The following is a 19,068-nucleotide window of genomic DNA, read 5'->3' as shown; positions in this document are numbered from 1 at the left end:
TATGACTTGAAATCTATGAAAGCTGTCTGTGTTGTTGTGTCCTTGTGTTCTCAGCCTTTAGTGGCCTATTGTCCAGGTCATGGTCTGTTTCACTGCTGTGGTTTATCAGACTTGGCATCGAAGACTGTTCTTAACATATAGTTTGTGTCATTTGTGATAAATTTGTAAGCTTTTTGACTAATCTCAGGTTTGGGTAATTATTGCAAACGTATGGCTTACAGCTCCCTCTAGCTGTGCACTACATAGCATTTGGTACACTACAGCAGCGGTTCTGAGATGGTTTTGCTTCAGGACCCAGATTTTACACTGGATATGACAAGGGCCACCCAACACAGTACCATAAAGATTGTGTGTGCAAAGTTAACACAAATGATGCTAATTATATGGTTAGTTGCAATTTAAGTATTTTTAAGTCCTCCTTTTTTGAAGTTAGGATGAAGTCTTGGGAAAAAAAAACTACTCTCAAAGGGTTGGAAGTCTCTTAAATCTCCTAATCTCTATTTTGCACGTCTGTGTTTAGAGTGGTGACTAAAGATACATTTATCTCTGCTCTGTCTATAATTCTGTCTTATTATGGGTCTTAATTTCCTCCTCAGCTCCATTACCTGCGTCTGCCCAAGGACATAAGTGAGGACTATGTTATACTGATGGACAGCACTGTGTCAACAGGGGCAGCAGCGCTCATGGCTGTCAGAGTCTTACTTGTAAGTCATGATTGTGAACAAAAAGGTTGTAGTTGCGTTTTTCTTTTTTATGCATATTTCTAAGTTTTCCCCAAATGCACAGAAATAATGAACATTTTGCAATTCCCTTTTGGAGTTGATTATCAGTGTCAGCCAATTATGTTTATGGCTTTCTAAAGTCCTGTCATTCACTCTCTATATATCCTCAAAACAAGAAGCTTTGTCTTGCACATTGTGAAATATAAAGGCATGACAGATAACTGATGCTGATTCCTAAATATGTGAAAGATAAATGTCAACTTCTGCATTTAGAACAAAATCTTAGAACTCTGATCTCTAAACTTTTTCCATGGAAATCCCACACAAGTGCTGTGTCAGAAATCATTCACTCATCCACTATTTCCTAAATAGGGAATGGCTGTAAGTGCACTATTTTAGCAAGTAGTGAACGAATTGAATGTGTGAATTTGGAGACTGATGTATACAGTGAAATAACTTCATATGTGTACTTTTATAAGTATATCGCTTTCTTTATCAAAATAAATTATTTAATGGTGTATTAATACAATAAATATTTATTCTGTTCAGTCATACAGTTATGTTTTATATTTATGTTCATAATGATTTAATAAAACTGCCAACAGCAAACAAGCACATTTTAACAAGCATACGTTATTGTATTTATTCTGTTTTAGTTTCTTAAAACTCCAGTCTAAGCTGGGCAGCATAGTATATGAGAGACCTGTGGGTGCATGGCACCCTCATGCGACCATAAAACAGCACTTAAGTTATCATAACCTACATGTTATAATTGAACATTTGAATCATCCATAAAATTATAATTTTCACTTTGTGCATTCTCCTGAGTTTCAATAATATCTCCCAAGACAATTATTTAGTGGAGAAAGAATTCTTCAGCTTGATGGCAAAATAAAACTCAACCATAAACTCTATATCATTTCATCTTTATAAATAAATCACATTTAAAAATGTATTTGTGATTTTGGCTCACTATATTTTGTTATTTTAAATAAGTAATGATTTGTCAGAGTAAAACAATACAGTCAGCATGAAATAAAACATTGCAGAAATTAAGGAGTCTGTAAACTGGCTCCTTAAGGTTACAGGAGTCTGTAAACTGGCATCTCTCTCTTGCTCTGTCCTGCACACGTTGCATCTCCCAGCTCCTCAGTCCTCCCTGTGGTGGATTTTGGGCAATAAACTTGTCGAGTGTACATCGGAATTGAACGGAGTGAACACATTTTGGGAACGAGTTGCTGACTCTGAATTCGGACTAGACTTGCCATGATATCATAATTTTCACAGGTATTATGGTAAATGGTCTGCACTTATATAGCGCCTTTTTAACCTTAACGGTATTCAAAGCGCTTTACACTGTGACACATTCACCCATTCACACACCATTGGCGGCAGAGCTGCCATGCAAGGCGCTAGCCTGCCATTGGGAGCAACTTGGGGTTCAGTGTCTTGCCCAAGGACACTTCTGCATGTGGAGTCATGTGGGCCGGGATTCAAACCACCAATCCTGCGATTAGTGATCGACCCGCTCTACCAACTGAGCCACAGCCGCCCCAACATCCCACTGGTTATTACCGCTGGTTGGATCCTTAGTGGTGCTATGGGATAATTTTCATTTAGCAATAGCCTACACAGTAATGCAAGGCAGCTTTATTTCAAACTTTGAACATTATTATTTATTTATTTTTTAAACTAAAAATTTAATTCAAGTGCAATTAAAATGTGTGTTGCAAGATGGCTTTTCAAAAGTTGTGAAGGGCAACATCTCTTTGGGAACGATCCTACTTCATCCGTGCATTCTCTTATTGTGGGTTGTTGCGGGTTTAATGTTGGTGTTTTATTATTACCTTTCATCCCAGGACCCAGTTTAGCTGCTTTGGAATGGTAATAACTTTGAATATGTGTGAAATAAAAAAATGTTTGTACTCTCAGAGGGCTGGGTGATATGCAAGAAATATGTTCACGATATTTTTTATAAAAAATATATATATCACAATATCCAGTTACATCCCCCTTGCTGAGGGATTAGTGAATGTTCTTGCTTTAGTGATTTTGCATTGAAAATGTATTTATTTAAAAAAACTTCAAATTGCACTCCAAACGAAATGAAAGAGCAATTAAAATAAAGTGGTCAAAACACATTTACCGTCATGCAAGTATCCGTCTATGACAACAGGCGGAAAAATAATGATACAAATGAAGATCTAAGAACAATTATAAATGTAAACATAATAATTATTATAATGATGATAATAATCACTGAAATATAAATCATGGTTTGAAGTGAATGTTTTTGTATTATTTTATGATTTAATCACAGATGTATAGACTATATATAAAGTGACCCTGCAGGGTTGCACTCACAACGAACTGCTCTGATGAAATAAAGCAAACTGAACTCTGTGCACCTCCTGAGCTGAGATGGTCTGAGATAATTTGCAGAATTCTCAAAGACGATACTTATTCTTGCAAAAAAATTCAGAAGACTGAAACAAAAAAAGAGTGAGAACCCTTTACAAGCACGTGTTCCACGAGACTGCACGCCTCCGAACAAACATGCGCATGGACAGCTTTTCTGTCATCTGTTCTTAAAAATAGTATATAATAACATAGAGATGTTTTACAGTTACCCACCATGCACATTATATTCGCTACCTGCAATTAAACATTTATCAGTGCATGTACTTTGCTGCTTGTGTAATTTGATACGTTGGTAAAGAACATCTGGCTTTCAATGCGTTGTTTAGGTTTATTTATCATTGGTCGCAAACTCTTCATTAGGCAACTATTCTTTATTTAAGGCTGTTCTATTCTTTAGGCTATTTTATTGATATTGGAAGAACCAGTCATAATGTTTCTCCCTTTAACTGGTATAAAATTTCACACCATTGTTGTCCATTGTACAGCGTAAAACTGGTAACACCGTGACAACCTAATTCGGACACTACAAAATGGCCAAAACACCCGAAATTGTGCACTATATAGTAGATAGGGGGCAATTTCAGACACCGCTAAGCTCTTTGCTACATGATCTTTGAACTCTCTCTTGTATAAACGCAAACAAACCTGGCCTTTTTTGCTGGGAGCAAAGTTCATTTAGGATGTGGGTAAACTGGTCTTTGAAAGTTCACCAAGATCTGTTGGTCTTTGTTCAATACAATCTGTTATCACTTTGCTGCTTTGGATAAAAGCGTCTGCCAAATGAATACATGTAAAATGTAAATGTTATCAAGGTGATCACTGAGGGGTGTATAAATGTTTTACATATGGTGATATTTCTCATTGTGGTAATGCATGACTTTTTCCTCATTTCCTCATACAGTAGGTTTGACACCTTGTTGGCACAAATATACACAGCATGTTTTTAGTTGTTTTGTTTACAGTTGGACCAGAGATGCATTTTCCGAACATTTAAATGAAATCTGCATAATTTAAAAACTCATCTGTTTTAGGATCATGATGTCCAGGAGGACAAGATATTCCTGCTATCATTACTCATGGCTGAGATGGGTGTCCACTCTGTGGCATATGCCTTTCCTAAAGTCCGCATTATCACCACTGCTGTGGACAAGAATGTCAACGATGAGTTTCACATCATTCCAGGAATTGGTAAGAGGTCGTTGATTTAAAAAAATGAAGGGAAAAAAATACCTAACCCAATGTTATAACATGTAGTTCTGTAATGGACATACAACATATCGTAATCCTATTGTAAACCTATGATTTTGCAGGTAATTTTGGGGACCGTTACTTTGGGACTGATGCTCCATCAGACTGGTATGAAAGTGATGATGGAATGGACTACTGAATATCATTGCGACTGTGCATTTGCATGCATCAGAAAAGGGAACATTTAATCACTTAAATCTCATCTAATTGTGGACCCATTGACCTGCCCGATACAAGCGTAACATTTTGACTCCATGCTGCCGGTTTGCTTTGTGCTACATAGGGTTCGAGGCATCATCTGACCTCCCAAAAAGCAGAGATTATTGTTCTTTAACTTTCCTAGAAGTGCCCTTATGACCGGAGAGCAATGCTAGTGTTAAGTTGTAATAATAATAATAATAACTGCATCTTTTTAGATCACATTACTACTTGAACTAGGTAATGATGGAGTGGAATGCTAACAGGACACTCCACCATTTTCTCGTTGGTATATTTGGAATGGTATAGGACCAAACTACTTGTACTATTATGCTCAATAGTATGAGTATATAGTTTATATGCTGTGTAGATTGCAGTATATATTACTTTAGTATGTGATTGCAAACAACACAAACTGTATTTGCCTATGTTTATTAACTACTTTCATGTCTAAATGACTTCATATAGCATTTGTATTGTCCAGGATGAGAAGCACATTTCCATGTGCCTGCATTGTAGGGCTTCATTTTAGCTTGTTTATAATAATGCAGCTAAACTATAGAATATGCATAAATGTTACTAGCTTGATAGTAGCCCATGCACAAACAGGACATTTTAAGATTTGGGTTGCACATACAATGTTTGCATATCAGTGTTTAAAGCAATGCTGCAATTCTCTAGGACAGCAACTGCTCATAAATGATACACGTACTGTATACATTTAATTTTGATTTTTTTCCCAATTGATTAATGTATTGACGCTTGTTACATGTTGAGTGACACAATAAGTATCTATTTGTTAGTGTTTGTGTATTTGAAAATGTGGGAATTAAATACTGAAAAGAGACTTTTGTTTAGAGTAAAATCTTAAGTCCAAAGCAAAAATATTTTCCTCCCTTCATTGGTTTTAGTATGCATTATGGTGCCACAGAGGGGAACAAAATAAGGTTTATAGTTTATTCTACATTGCAGCCATTTTCCAGGTTATATACTTGAATTTTAAAGTGTAGATAATGCATATTTATTTCTCACTAGTTTTCTTGCCAAGTCTGATTAATTTAAGGTTTAGACCAATTTTCAAAGGCATAGGCATAAATATTAGAGAATGTTTTGGAGGTTTGTAAGCAGCAATTTGAACCAAATTAGCATTTCTCCCTAGTTTTCACTGTTACATGTCATCTAATGCAAATAGTGCTGTTTCTTTCTTTTGTAAAGCCTGATAGGAGTATAAGAATTGTGCCAATATGCATCCAGCAAACTTTGATGCACTTACATGTTATGTGAACAAGTAGTAGTATTTGATCACACTTTCACCTAAAAGGGTGTGTTGCACATTCTTGCAATTAAATTAAATTAAATATGGATGTCTATGTGCAGTGATTATGGATTGGTTGTGTGTTATTTTGAATAAAGCATAATCAAATCTCAGTAATGGATCCTTTCAAACTTTATTGTAAAAATAATAATAAAAGTAAGGAAACTAAAATGTTCAAGATATATACTGTTGTTATTTTGTCGCAGTTAATGACTGTTCTGGTTTATCTGTTTACAATAAGCTTCATTTTGACCTCCAGTGCTGCAAATAATTTAATGCATGTTGATTATTTTGGGGCTATAAAAAGCACAATAAAATATATTGTGCATAAATCTGTTAGAATCCTTCTAGTAACGTTACTGAATTTTTTTGAAAGATTATGGCATTTTGGTCCTGGATGCTGATTGGTCAACAGCTGTGCTTTATTCATGATAAAGCACACTCTAACCTCTTCACAGAACTTTTGTTTTTAAATAACTACCCCTTTGTTGAGAAGTTACTTTACTGTTTATTTTTCAAAATAAAAACCCTGTACTCTTTGTTCAAGTCTTTAAATATAGTAGTTTTTGTAGAAGTCAAAGTCTATAATTTTATCAAGCATCCATTAAATCAAACGTCATTTTTTGTAATCAAATGAAGGTGTTCACTAAATTCGAGAGCAGGAATTTTCATTTGGGGCTTTTATTTTGAAACATTTTGTATTTGTTTGCTTCACACTACTCTTTCTTAAGCATAACATTTTATTCTAGACTTTGGGTTAAAATGTATCATTTCAAGCAGTTATCAGGCTGTCCTGGTAGATACGAGGCTGAATGAGTGCGTTCAGTGCATTTGTACTTCAGCCACGTCTTTTAAAGTCCATTTCTTTCTTGTTTTGAATTTGGTCTCATTGGTTTCTTTCTGCAAAGCAATCGTAACAAAGGTAGGACAACACGTCTAACTGTTTAAAGTTTAAAACTGTCTGACTGCAAGTGTCATAGGTGTTTTAATACATGTTCCTTATGATTGGAAACTAGGCTGCATACATTTATGAAAGTTGGGGACAATTTTGTCTGTATCGCTTATCTGGATATTAGTGTTATATGTAGGTATTGTAAAGAATAATATAACAACATAGACCTTATCCGACTGTGAATATATCCATAAGTAATGCCATTAAAGAACACGTGTGCCTCGCGCACAGCACAAGCGCGAGACACTCATCACACGTTCAAGGATGCCTTTAGTAGTGGATATCTTATTCATATCTGCAGCTTTTAGTTCCAAATCAAGTATGCTCAAATATCATCAAGGTCTTCGGGTTTACTTGAGGTTGACTGGAATGTGTGTTTGAGGAGAGTTGAAAATAAACAAGACAGACAGTTTACTTATTCTACAAGGTGGTGTGTATTCCCCCCCGATGTTAAAAAAATGATTTAGTAATGTGCAGACAGAGACAACTGTAAGAACGATATTCGCAGTTTGAATTCATTAGAAAAGTGTAAGCAACAACGTGGCGCAACGGAAATACTGCACAACACAGCAGCATTGGCCCAACCAATGGTGTGAGTTTGGGGCGGGGCTATCTGTTTGTTTAACCAATGGAAGACGGGGGAGTGTTCAGGAAACCTGTTGCAAAACAGTCATAAGATACTTAAGCATTAACAGCTTTTCTTTGTACACCTGCATGGCCTTGTCATTTAAAGATATTTGTTATTTTAGCGCAAAATATAAATTAAGTAAGGTTAATACTATGTAAGTTTGAACTAATATTCAACAAGACTATATTACCAAGTTTTCCCAACTAGGCCTTTATTTATATATAAGTTATATTGACCAAGTTGTCAGTCATTGTGTCTTCATATCAATTTGCAGTGCATTAATATAAGTGATCTGTTGTTTGTTTTAGATTTTGTCTCATGGCGGTCCTTTTGAGATCTTATCAGGCGCTGATGGCCAAACGTCCATGGACAGTGCAGATTCTAACTGCTGGTAAGAGCTATCTCATGTCCTACCTCTCTATATTTTCTTCAGCATTCTTATTTAAAATTCAGAAAGGCCTATACAGGTAGTTGTTGATCATTGTTCCCTTTGGGTCAACTCAATCTCCAGAGAATATTGAGTAAATATTTACCTGTTCTGTTAGTAGAATCTCTCTTAAAAACCAAGATTTTACACGTCAATAATAGATCAATCGTATAAATAATCGAAAGCTCATTATTGTAACAATCTGCTTGGCTGTTTGCTTGAACCTTGCCACTGTGGGTTTGACAGGGTAGGTGTACTGATTAAAAGGAGGAAAGTCTATTTCAAGATGGAGATTTTTGTTAAAGGTATAGTTCACCCAAAAATGAAAATTATCTCATCATTTACTCACCCTGATGCCATCCCAGATGTGTATGACTGTCTTTATTCTGCAGAACACAGACAAGATTTTTAGTAGAATATCTCAGCTCTGTAGAACCATGCAATACAAGTGAATGGGTACCAATATTTTAAAGGTCCAAAAAGCATATAAAGGCAGTATAAAAGTGATCCATATGACTCCAGTGGTTATATAAAAGAGAAGAGGGGATCAAATAAAAGAAAGAGATCAATATTTAAGTCATTCTTTACTATAAATTCTCCTCCCTGCCCAGTAGGTGGTGATATGCACAAAGACTGTGAATAGTCAAAAAACAAAAGAAGAATGTGGAAGTAAAATTGGAGATTTATAATAAACAATGACTTGAATCTGTTTTTAACTCACACCTATCAAATCACTTCTGGAGACATGGATTAAAACACTGGAGTCATTTTGTTTGCTTTTATGCTGCCTTTATGTGCTTTTTGTAGCTTCAAAGTTCTGGCCACTATTCACTTGCATTATGACTACAGAGTTGTGACTACTGCTGTGTTTTTAAATGTTAATTAATTCTGTTTTAATTTTCAGTGAAGCTTGAGAATACATAAAACCCTTACATTATCATGTTTTTATTACTTGTTTGTAAAATTCTAGTCAGGCCTTTCAAAAAATATTTTTTATTATGCTGCATTTACAACATTCTGCCAGGAGATGGCAGCACAAAACTGGATTTTGGCATCTTGTTTACGGTAGATGGTGGAAGTCTGGTTCCTCTAAAGACTTTCTTTCTTTGATGTCCATACACATATAATGTCTATATTAAGGGGACTATCAAGAATGCAATATTTTGTCTGTCTTTTTTGTCATATTTGGCATGATGTGATATTCCAGCTTTACAGTAAATAAAATATGGTTTCTGAGCTGTGCGGTTAGTTATCATTTTTTAACATACTTTATGTTTAGAAGGTTTTTGGTAATTTAAAACACTATTTTACTGTTTTGTATCTCAGCTAAATGCAAACATTTTAATCTTTTATTATGCACCTACAGATTTTTTGTTTTAGGGAACATAAGAAGAGCTCACTTCATTTTCAGGATTTAATTTCGTGCGTGATTACTGTGCAGCGAGAATAATCAGATCTGTTTGACAAAATGAGTAAATAAGTGATTTTGTGCACATGTATTGTAAATCAATAAGCATAATTCAAACTGTAGCATTAGGATTAATTAGTGCTTAAGCTCACAGTTGGCTGAACTGGCAGTGACTTCATCTGGTTGAGCCGTAGAGGATGCAAGTTTATGTAATTTAAGATTACAGACATGAGCTATGATTCATCGCCATTGTTTTCCACATCAGGGAGAGGGCTTTAATATTTATAGAAACTTTAGCCCAATGGGTATAGGTTTAAAATTAGACAGCAAGACGCTTTAAACTAGAGGAAAGCAGGGTCATTTCAAAATTAAATAATAACGGGATGTTCACTCAGTTGTGCGGTCCACAGTGCTTATTCCCAGATCAGAGGACGTAATCTTGCCTTCAAATAAATCAAATGCAATAAAACCTGGCTTTCTCAGGTAAGGTGGTAAAACTTCAGCGAGGTGTGTAATTTTTTTCAGTGATAAAATATTTACTCCTATCCAAGTTTAATATGCAGAGACGACCATAAGAAGAATTTGGCGCTAGCGATGCTAAGTTTGTGGGTTCGATTGATTCCCAGGGAGCACATATGAAAAAATGTATACCTTGAATGCACTGTTGCATTGGATGAAAATGTCTGGAAAATGTGTAAATGTCATGTAACAGAAGTTATACACTTCACTTTTAACTGATGCAATTGATTGATTTGATAAATTGATTTATTTATAACAGGTACATAAATGAAGAGGAAGAGATTAATGAATGAATAAATGAATGAATGGAGGGGATGAATCCACTATTAACCCCCGTAATCTGTTCTAAATGTAGAAGAAAAAAAATCATTTAGAGAGGGCAAATCTAAATGAATGGGGCATGAATGTGTTTACTGTAGTCCAGGTAAGCCATTTCACATCAGTCTCATCAGCTAAATGGCTATGCTTGCCATATCCCGATGCTGGTCCCTGTGGTGGGGAATATGAGGCAGCGGATAGATTCCTGCCAAATTGATCACAGATAATTTCACTAAGCACAAGCTGCGTCAATCAGGGCTGTTCTTCCCCAGAGACACTCCTTCAAGGACAGACAGTGGTAAGTGTTGTGCTGACATCAGCATATTTGTGAAGGAACAGTAGGCTTACGAGATGCATTAAGCATTGCTGAGTCCCATTCTCCTGTTGGCACGAGAAACTGGGCAGATTGCACCTGAGTGTGTGGTAAATTGCATTTTATTTGGCACAGCATAATGGCAAACATGTTTATGGATAGGATTGTAGTCTTTGATCAAATGGATAAATGTCTGCTTACTGAAATAGCTGTTTTCTTTTTCACTGTAATAAGAGGCCTGGAATATACTTTAAAGGCATAAGTTCACCCAAAAATAATGCATGGTGCTTTTGCATCCTTTTTTCAAGTTTGAAAGCCTCAGTACCCATGTATTGTATATGCATGGACAGACCAGCCAGTACAATTCTTTTAAAGTGGTCATATAGGGAAGAATCAAAATGTCTTTCTTTTGAACTTTTGAAGTAAAAACAGCTTGATGTACTATGAAAACATACTATACATTTCAGAACTCAAAACAACCTCCCAGTCCATAAAGAGCATTTTGTGAAACTAAGCTGCAAAAATGTTAAACTTCCTCAACTTAGTGACATCTCACAGAGAACACCTACACCTACTTATTCATGAGATTCTCTAACCAGCCAATTGTGTGGCAGCAGTGCAATGTATAAAATCACAAAGTTGATGTTTATGTCAACCATCAGAATGGGGAAAAAAAAATGTGATCTCAGTGATTTCGATGGTGGCATGATTGTTGGTGCCAGACAGGCTGGTTTGAGTATTTCTGTAACTGCTGATCTCCTGGGATTTTCATGCACAACAGCCTTTAGAGTGTACTCCGAATGGTGCCAAAAACATCCAGAACATCGAGAATGGCCAGACTGGTTCGAGCTGACAGAAAGGCTACAGTAACTCAGATAACCACTCTGTACAATTGTATTATGCAAAATAACATCTTAGAATGCACAAAACTTCGAACCTTGAAGCAAATGGGCTGCAACAGCAGAAGACAATGTCAGGCACTTTATTAGGACCATAGTGTTCCGTTCCTAATAAAGTGCTCAGTGAGTCTAGATGTATTACCAAATCAGCATGTCCATGTTTACACGTCTATGATGCCGGATGGATGAGTTTATTCCTAAAAACTGGGAAAACTTGTGTTGTTTTTAGCACATGCGCCTTTATATATATATACGCACGTATATCCTTCTGAAGGATTCCAACTTTAGAAGACAGTTGCAGAAGTTTTTTTTCAAGGATCCTGATCATTTTCACGGTCTGATTTTAACCACTTATGTGTCAAATTTGAGAGTGGATTGTTTTATTTTTTTATTTTTTTTATACAGTGATAATTCAGGCTTTACAAAGAGGCTGTTGTTGAAGGATGTGTTAGTTAAAAACTATAGTATTGGACATGCAGCTTGTGTGATGGCAGGGAAAAGAACTATTCACATGCAAAGGGGGCAAAAACCAAAACATTTCATTTTAAGGAGGAAAGTGGTCATAAAAAATTAAATTATGAGTGGTTTTGGCACAAAGATCTTTACTAACATAAGTTGACTTCAGGGGAAAATTGAATAATAAAACATTTATAAAATGACCCCCTTTAAACTAAAGACTACGTCAGGGTTATTTGTGGGTTTAGGACCAAATATAACAGTAAATGTAAATGGGTCCAATCGAGACAGGCTGTTCTTAACAGATCTTTTAAGAGTTTGCTCTCAGGCACTTCAAAATCCGTTAACGTCAAGTGAAACCAAGGAGTGGAAGGCACACGTGTTTCTTATCACCCTACAACATGCTGTTACCTCTCACTCTGCCTCAGCCCTCCAGTCTGACTGCCTCTGCCCACAATGATCAATAAGACACTGCTGTTTTTGATAAGATGACCCAGTAAAAGCATGGCAAAGGTTTCTGGCTCTTTTCGGTCTGCTGTACTGGATTATTAGTCCTTCCATGACATTTTATGAAAAGGTTAGGTCACTTAAACAAGGATACCTTGCCTCGCCAGGCTCTGTCGTTAAGGTAGAATGTCCTTTGTAAACCATGATATTTAGGCAAGTGTGAGGAAGCAGCTGTCTTCTAAATTTAAAAGCAGTTGCATTTTTTTTTTTTATGTGTAGCTCGATTACTTCTCATTGGTAGTTCTGTATTTGGCTTCTGATGTATATTTAAGGATCCTACAATTTAGTGAGTCAAGGTGAAACATATCAAACATTTAGTGATTACAGTGTATTGATGTAGAAAAATGGTTGATGCAATAAACTTACCCTGCCTTCTTTATACTTTTGTTTTTATTTGGCAAACACTGATAAATACATTTTAGCTGATACTGATAATTATTATAATGTTGTCCGATAACTGATATGGTGGCCAATATTATAGGTCTGTACCACTGATATGAGATAGATATATATATATATCTCATTCACTTGTCCAAAAACAAGTATGAGAAAAAGGGACGTAAGAAAGTAAAAAGAAAAGCTTACATCGCCATCATTTTCAGCTAGTGGGGATCACTTTTAAGGAATACTCCAGGTTCAATATAAGTTAATCGACAGCATTTTTGGCATAATGTTGATAACCACAAAAATAACTTTAGACTCATCCCTCCTTTTAAAAAACAACATCCCCCATTAGTGCAACAATTAAACCCTGATCTTCAGCCCCGAACCAAACAAATAGAAAAAAAATAAATGTGCGCATTAACCCCACGCACGACCAACCGGCATCAATCCCTCTAAACTCAAAAGATCCATGTACGCCTACGTGAACCCCCGCAACGATTTTGCCATCGGATTGCTCAATTTTGCCTCAAAAATGAGTGAGGCAAAATTACATAACAGAAAATAATTTGTAAAACAAACCCAGCCAATAGGCAGAATAAACACACAGAACATGTTTTTCACTCACAAAACTGTCACGAAGGTGTGATCCTCCATTAAACAAATTATATAAATCCGTTCAGTTTCCTTGGATGGACAAACATGTGTTCAGTGAGCTGGCTGTCCACGAGCACAGCAGATGACGTAATCATTACAATGTCACGCAAAAATGCTCCACAAATAAAACTCCAGCCAACGGGCGTCATAAGCACAAGGAACGATTCATCCACAACTGTCTCGAAGCAGTGTATTCCACAAAACAAAATCCAGCCACTAGGCAGAATCAACACAAAAAGACACAAAACATTTGTCCTGGTTCCTCGGACAGTTAAGAGTCAAATTCACTCGGAGGCTGCATAAAAAAATAAAAAATACACCATGACTTACTCATTCCGTCCACTTTATAAAAGACATCCTTTGTGTGGGCATGTATATATTTTGCAGTCATCCATAGTGTCTATTCTCAATCTGGCCAGGAACATCAGTGTAAAAGCGATCTTCTATCAGTGCAAAAATTTCTTCAAGGAGAATCTAGGAATTTCACCATATCTCTGCCTTCATGCTCAAGAATTCCAACAATCCATATGTTGCTCCTTCGGCTCCTATTTTCCAAATCTTCCAATTTTTCCAAAATGCTTTCCACATCTATTTTGGTTGCGGGCAAATTAGCGGATAATTCCCTTTCCTATGACTCCAGATTATCGATCCGTTTCTGAACATCTGCCACTCTTCTTACCAACTCAGAGAATTTTATTTCCATCGGCATAATCTATCGACATATTACAGCGAAATCATAGCATCACTGACATGTTGGACAGTTGATGCTGAATTTCCCCGGCCACACCATCCAAATCGAGTCCCCGGTCTGCAGACCTGTGTTCAAGATGAAAGCTCTGACGTGTCTTTTAATGGCTCCGGAGCATGAGGATTTTTTACTTTTTTACCATGATTGCCTCAAAGAGTAAATGTGTAGCTGGGTATATCGAATTTCACCGGATTATAGCATGAAAACAATAAAACTGCGCAGAGCTGCCACTCACACTTTGCTTCTCGCATGGCGTCCTGTACAATCCAACCTTTTCTGTTGAAATTTATATACAACTTACAACTTTGTTGCTATGATGATGTAATGCCATAACCTGTAATCTTGCAAAAAACACAATTTAAACAACTTTAAATCTCATATAATGCAGAGGTTTTAACAGAAGAATTAATGTAAGTGCTTTTATAAAATTATAAGCTTCACATTTCTCTCTTTAAAATCTCCAAAAATTGGCCCCTTTCACTTCAATTGTAAAGCTAAAAAAACCCAGCTAAAACATATTTTCCATGAGCACAACCATTCACTCATTAAAAATAATTAAATTATAATATATATTCTTGTTACACTCTAATCTGTCTTGCATAATACTATTCTGATTCTAGTGAAACAGTCTCCTTAAGATGGACATTTGAAGTCAGAAGTTTACATAAACCTTAGCCAAATACATTTAAACTCAGTTTTTCACAATTCCTGACATTAAATAATAGAAAACATTCCCTGTCTTAGGTCAGCTAGGATCACTACTTTATTTTAAGAATGTCAAATGTCAGAATAATAGTAGAGATAATTATTTATTTCAGCTTTTTATATATTTCAATTGTTTAACTTGGGTCAAACGTTTTGGGTAGCCTTCCACAAGCTTCTCACGATAAGTTGCTGGAATTTTGGCCCATTCCTCCAGACAGAACTGGTGTAACTGAGTCAGGTTTGCAGGCCTCCTTGCTTGCACATGCTTTTTCCGTTCTGCCCACAAATCACAATCAGATTGAGGTCAGGGATTTGTGATGGCCACTTCAATACCTTGACTTTGTTGTCCTTAAACCATTTTGCCATAACTTTGGAGGTATGCTTGGGTTCATTGTCCATTTGGAAGACCCATTTGCATCCGAGCTTTAACTTCCTGGCTGATGTCTTGAGATGATGCTTCAATATATCCACATAATTTTTCCTTCCTCATGATGCCATCTATTTTGTGAAGTGCACAAATCCCTCCTGCAGCAAAGAACCCCCACAACATGATGCTGCCACCCCCATGCTTCACGGTTGGGATGGTGTTCTTCAGCTTGCAAGCCTCACCCTTTTTCCTCTGAACATAACGATGGTCATTATGGCCAAAAAGTTACAATTTTTGTTTCATCAGACCAGAGGAAATTTCTCAAAAAAGTAAGATCTTTCTCCCCATGTGCACTTGCAACCTGTATTCTGGCTTTTTTTATGGCAGTTTTGCAGCATTGACTTCTTCCTTGCTGAGCAGCCTTTCACGTTATGTTGATATAGGTCAATTTTTACTGTGGATATAGATACTTGTCTACCTGTTTCCTCCAGCATCTTCACAAGGTCCTTTGCCGTTGTTCTGGGATTGATTTACACTTTTCGCACCAAACTACATTCATCTCTAGGAGACAGAATGGGTCTCCTTCCTGAGCGATATGATGGCTGCGTGGTCCCATGGTGTTTATACTTGCATTTTATTGTTTGTACAGATGAACGTGGTACCTTCAGGCATTTGGAAATTGCTCTCAAGGATGAACCAGACTTGTGGAGGTCCACAATTTGTTTTCTGAGGTATTGCTGATTTTGATTTCCCTATGACGTCAAGCAAAGAGGCACAGGCACATCCACAGGTACACCTCATATTCAGTACACATCCTATCATAAGTTAATTGTCTAAAGGCTTGACATAATTTTCTGGAATTTTCCAAGCTGCTAAAATGCACACTTAACTTAGTGTATGTAAACTTCTGACCCACTCGAATTGTGATATTGTCAATTAAAAGTGATACAATCTGTCTGTAAACAATTGTTGGAAAAATTACTCATGTCATGCACAAAGTAGATGTCCTAAACGACTTGCCAAAACTATAGATTGCTAATATGAAATCTGTGGAGTGGTTAAAAGATTAGTTTAAATGACTTCAAACTAAGTGTATGTAAACTTCTGTCTTCAACTGTATTTCTTGTGTTGTATTATTGCTTTTTTGTAAGTCGCTTTGGATAAAAGACTCTGCCAAATAAATACATGTGGATAAAAGCGTCTGCCAAATAAATACATGTAAATGTTGTAAGTTCTTCAATTTAACCCCAAATTCACATTTTTAAAGAAAAGGGACGAGTCAAAATTATTTTTTGTGATAACCAAAATTGTGCCACAAATGCTGTTGATTGAGCTTAACATATTCATTCATTTATTCATGTTACATTTTATATAGTTTTCTGACACTACACTCAAAGCACTTTACACAGTGAACAGGGGACTCTCCTTAACCACCACATATGTGCAGAATCCACCTGGATGCACTCACCACACACCAGCTGTTGGTGGAGAGGACAGAGTAGAGTTATTGAGCCAATTAATGGCTGGGGATTATTAGGAGGTCATGATTGAGACGGGCCAATGGGAGGAATTTGACCAGGACACCAGGGTTACACCACTGCTCTTTACGAGAAGTGCCAAGGGATTTTTTTTTAATGACGACTGAGAGTCAGGACCTCGGATTAACATCACATCCGAAGTACGGTGCCTTTTTACAGTATAGCATTCACCTCACTATACTGGGGCATTAAGACCCACACAGACCACAAGGTGAGCACCTCCTGCTGGGCCTCCCTAATACCTCTTCCAGCAGCAACCTTAGTTCTCCCCAGGAGGCTCAACCCTGCTTGGCTTCAGTGGTCGACCAGTCTTGAGCTACAGGGTGATATGGCTGCTGGCTATATATTGAAACTCCTATATTAGGCTCATGATTACATATATTAAACTCTGAATATTCCTTTAAAATCACAGTTATGAAAGATGGCTTAACGTATAGCAAAAATAGGCCTAGTGTGCCTCAATCTCAGCAACATATAACCAATCAATCTAGCTGCCAGTTTCAGTGTGATTAATGACATTAGCTACAGTGAACATCTCATTCTCAGTCATCAGTTAGCCTCTTATTTTCCAAGTTGAGAACATAGTCTTGCCTAGTCAATCAGCTAGTCAACTCAAATTAATGAGTAACTTACATGTAAAGTCCATTTCGTATGCATCCGATGTACAGTGCAGAACATTATTCCGCCTTCCTCCTCGTACCGCACCCAGTCAAATTCATCCTTCCAGGTAGGGGGGTAGGGATGAACTTCCTCTCACTTTTAAATTGTAATATGCTGTGTTTGGGTCTTCTTGGCAAGCCAGCCCACTGTCGGCCACCTTTGGAATGCTCTCGGGAGGCTATTTCCTGTCATGACAGTACAGCTCCTATCTACTTGAATGGGAAAACACTGAAATCTCAAAAACTGTTGGTCAAGATTATGTTCAAAGAACATATTTCAAATTAGCAATAAAATCTGACAACACTGGAATCATAAATTTTACTTCTTTACCTCAGATAATGCTAAAATAAAAAATTCCCAGCTTGTAAAGCTAATGAGCATTTTCAATATTTGTATCTAAAAGATCTGTATCTGTAAGGCAGGACTTCCTTTCTACATCCGTTTGGTGTTCCAATTTCTCCCATTCATTTTAATAGATGTGGCCCGTCTCTACTAAATAGTCTCTGGTTCGATTCAGTGGTTCACTGTTGGGGTTTTGCTGTTTTACCAGGCACTTGGTTGTGTTGCAGAGTCTTGAGAAACATTGCCTAATTAAAACTGAACACAATTGAGATGCTGTGGTAGGACCTTAAACGGACAGTTCATTCTCGAAAACTCCAGTGTGGCTGAACTAAGGTAGTTCTGCAAAGAAGAGTTGGCCAAAATTCTACTACAGTGTTGTAGAAGACAGATCTCCAGTTATTGAAAGTGTTTGGTTGCAGTTGTTGCTGCTAAAGGTGGCAAAACCAGCTATTACGTTTAAGAGGGAAGTTCGTTTTTCACATGGGTGATTATAGGTATTGGATAACTTTTTAAAGAATGTATATATATTTGAAATCTGTATATTGTGTTTACTCAGGCTGCCTTTGTTTTTTGTTATATCTTGTTTGAAGATCTAAAACAATTTAGTATGGAAAAATAAAAAAATATATAAGAAATTTGGAAGGGGCAAATACTTTTTCATAGCACTGTACTTCTAGTAGTGGCCTAATCACCATTATCAATAGTACAATATTGTATTATATTATGGCTGATAACAGATATGAAGCGCAGTATTGAAAAATTTCTGCCAGTTTTTTTCCTTTTTAAATAGACATTTTGAATCATGGAAAAATAAACCCTTATATGATCTACTTCCAGTAGTGGCCTAATCACAGTTACATACCATATAATACTATACCGCTAATTATTATGGCTGAGAATCAATATGATGGGCAGTATTGAACTATTTTTGCAGTTTCTTTGCTGTTTTGCTGAGAATGCACCCCGATATCATCTTGTTCTAATAGCTGGGTGATCACAGTTACAGATAAATATTAACATGTCAAGGCCGATGGCTGATATGATGTCTAATTGTAACGTTGAGGTCTAGGAGTGGAAGAGGAAGAGAGGAGATGCAGGAGCAGATTCTTTAAATCCTTTAATAAGAATTGCTGGAGTGGAAATAATCGCTGGAGTGGAACTAACAATAAATTGTAACATAACACTTCACTAACTCAACGTAACACTTAAAGGACTGACAAAGTAGTGGGTAAAACTAGAGTATATTTATACAAAAGTAGCGAATGAGGGAATGGAATACAGGTGAGGATAATAAGAAACAGATGGAAGTGATGAGGGCAGTGCACTATGGGAAATGAAG

At 36.6% G+C, this 19,068-nt stretch overlaps 2 protein-coding genes across 3 annotated transcripts in view; both read left to right on the top strand.

Annotated features, from left to right (window-relative positions):
• si:ch211-243j20.2 (uridine-cytidine kinase-like 1) overlaps positions 1 to 6,082 on the top strand; it is a 31,857-nt gene extending 25,775 nt beyond the window's left edge. For both annotated transcript variants that reach the window (XM_052096145.1, XM_052096146.1), the window contains exons 13-15: positions 597 to 704; positions 4,175 to 4,331; positions 4,454 to 6,082. In XM_052096145.1, coding sequence (XP_051952105.1) covers positions 597 to 704; positions 4,175 to 4,331; positions 4,454 to 4,530 — 342 coding nt within the window. In that variant the 3' untranslated portion in view covers positions 4,531 to 6,082. The remainder of the gene's footprint in view (positions 1 to 596; positions 705 to 4,174; positions 4,332 to 4,453) is intronic.
• Positions 6,083 to 6,604: 522 nt separating this feature from the next.
• Positions 6,605 to 19,068, top strand: part of mpv17 (mitochondrial inner membrane protein MPV17) — a 37,294-nt gene continuing 24,830 nt past the window's right edge. Inside the window, exons 1-2 of the mRNA XM_052095400.1 lie at positions 6,605 to 6,826; positions 7,793 to 7,875. Coding sequence (XP_051951360.1) covers positions 7,803 to 7,875 — 73 coding nt within the window. The 5' untranslated portion in view covers positions 6,605 to 6,826; positions 7,793 to 7,802. The remainder of the gene's footprint in view (positions 6,827 to 7,792; positions 7,876 to 19,068) is intronic.

Source organism: Xyrauchen texanus, chromosome 28 (assembly GCF_025860055.1).
Source record: "Xyrauchen texanus isolate HMW12.3.18 chromosome 28, RBS_HiC_50CHRs, whole genome shotgun sequence".
Lineage (NCBI taxonomy): Eukaryota > Metazoa > Chordata > Actinopteri > Cypriniformes > Catostomidae > Xyrauchen > Xyrauchen texanus.
This window is presented reverse-complemented; position numbering and strand designations above follow the sequence as displayed.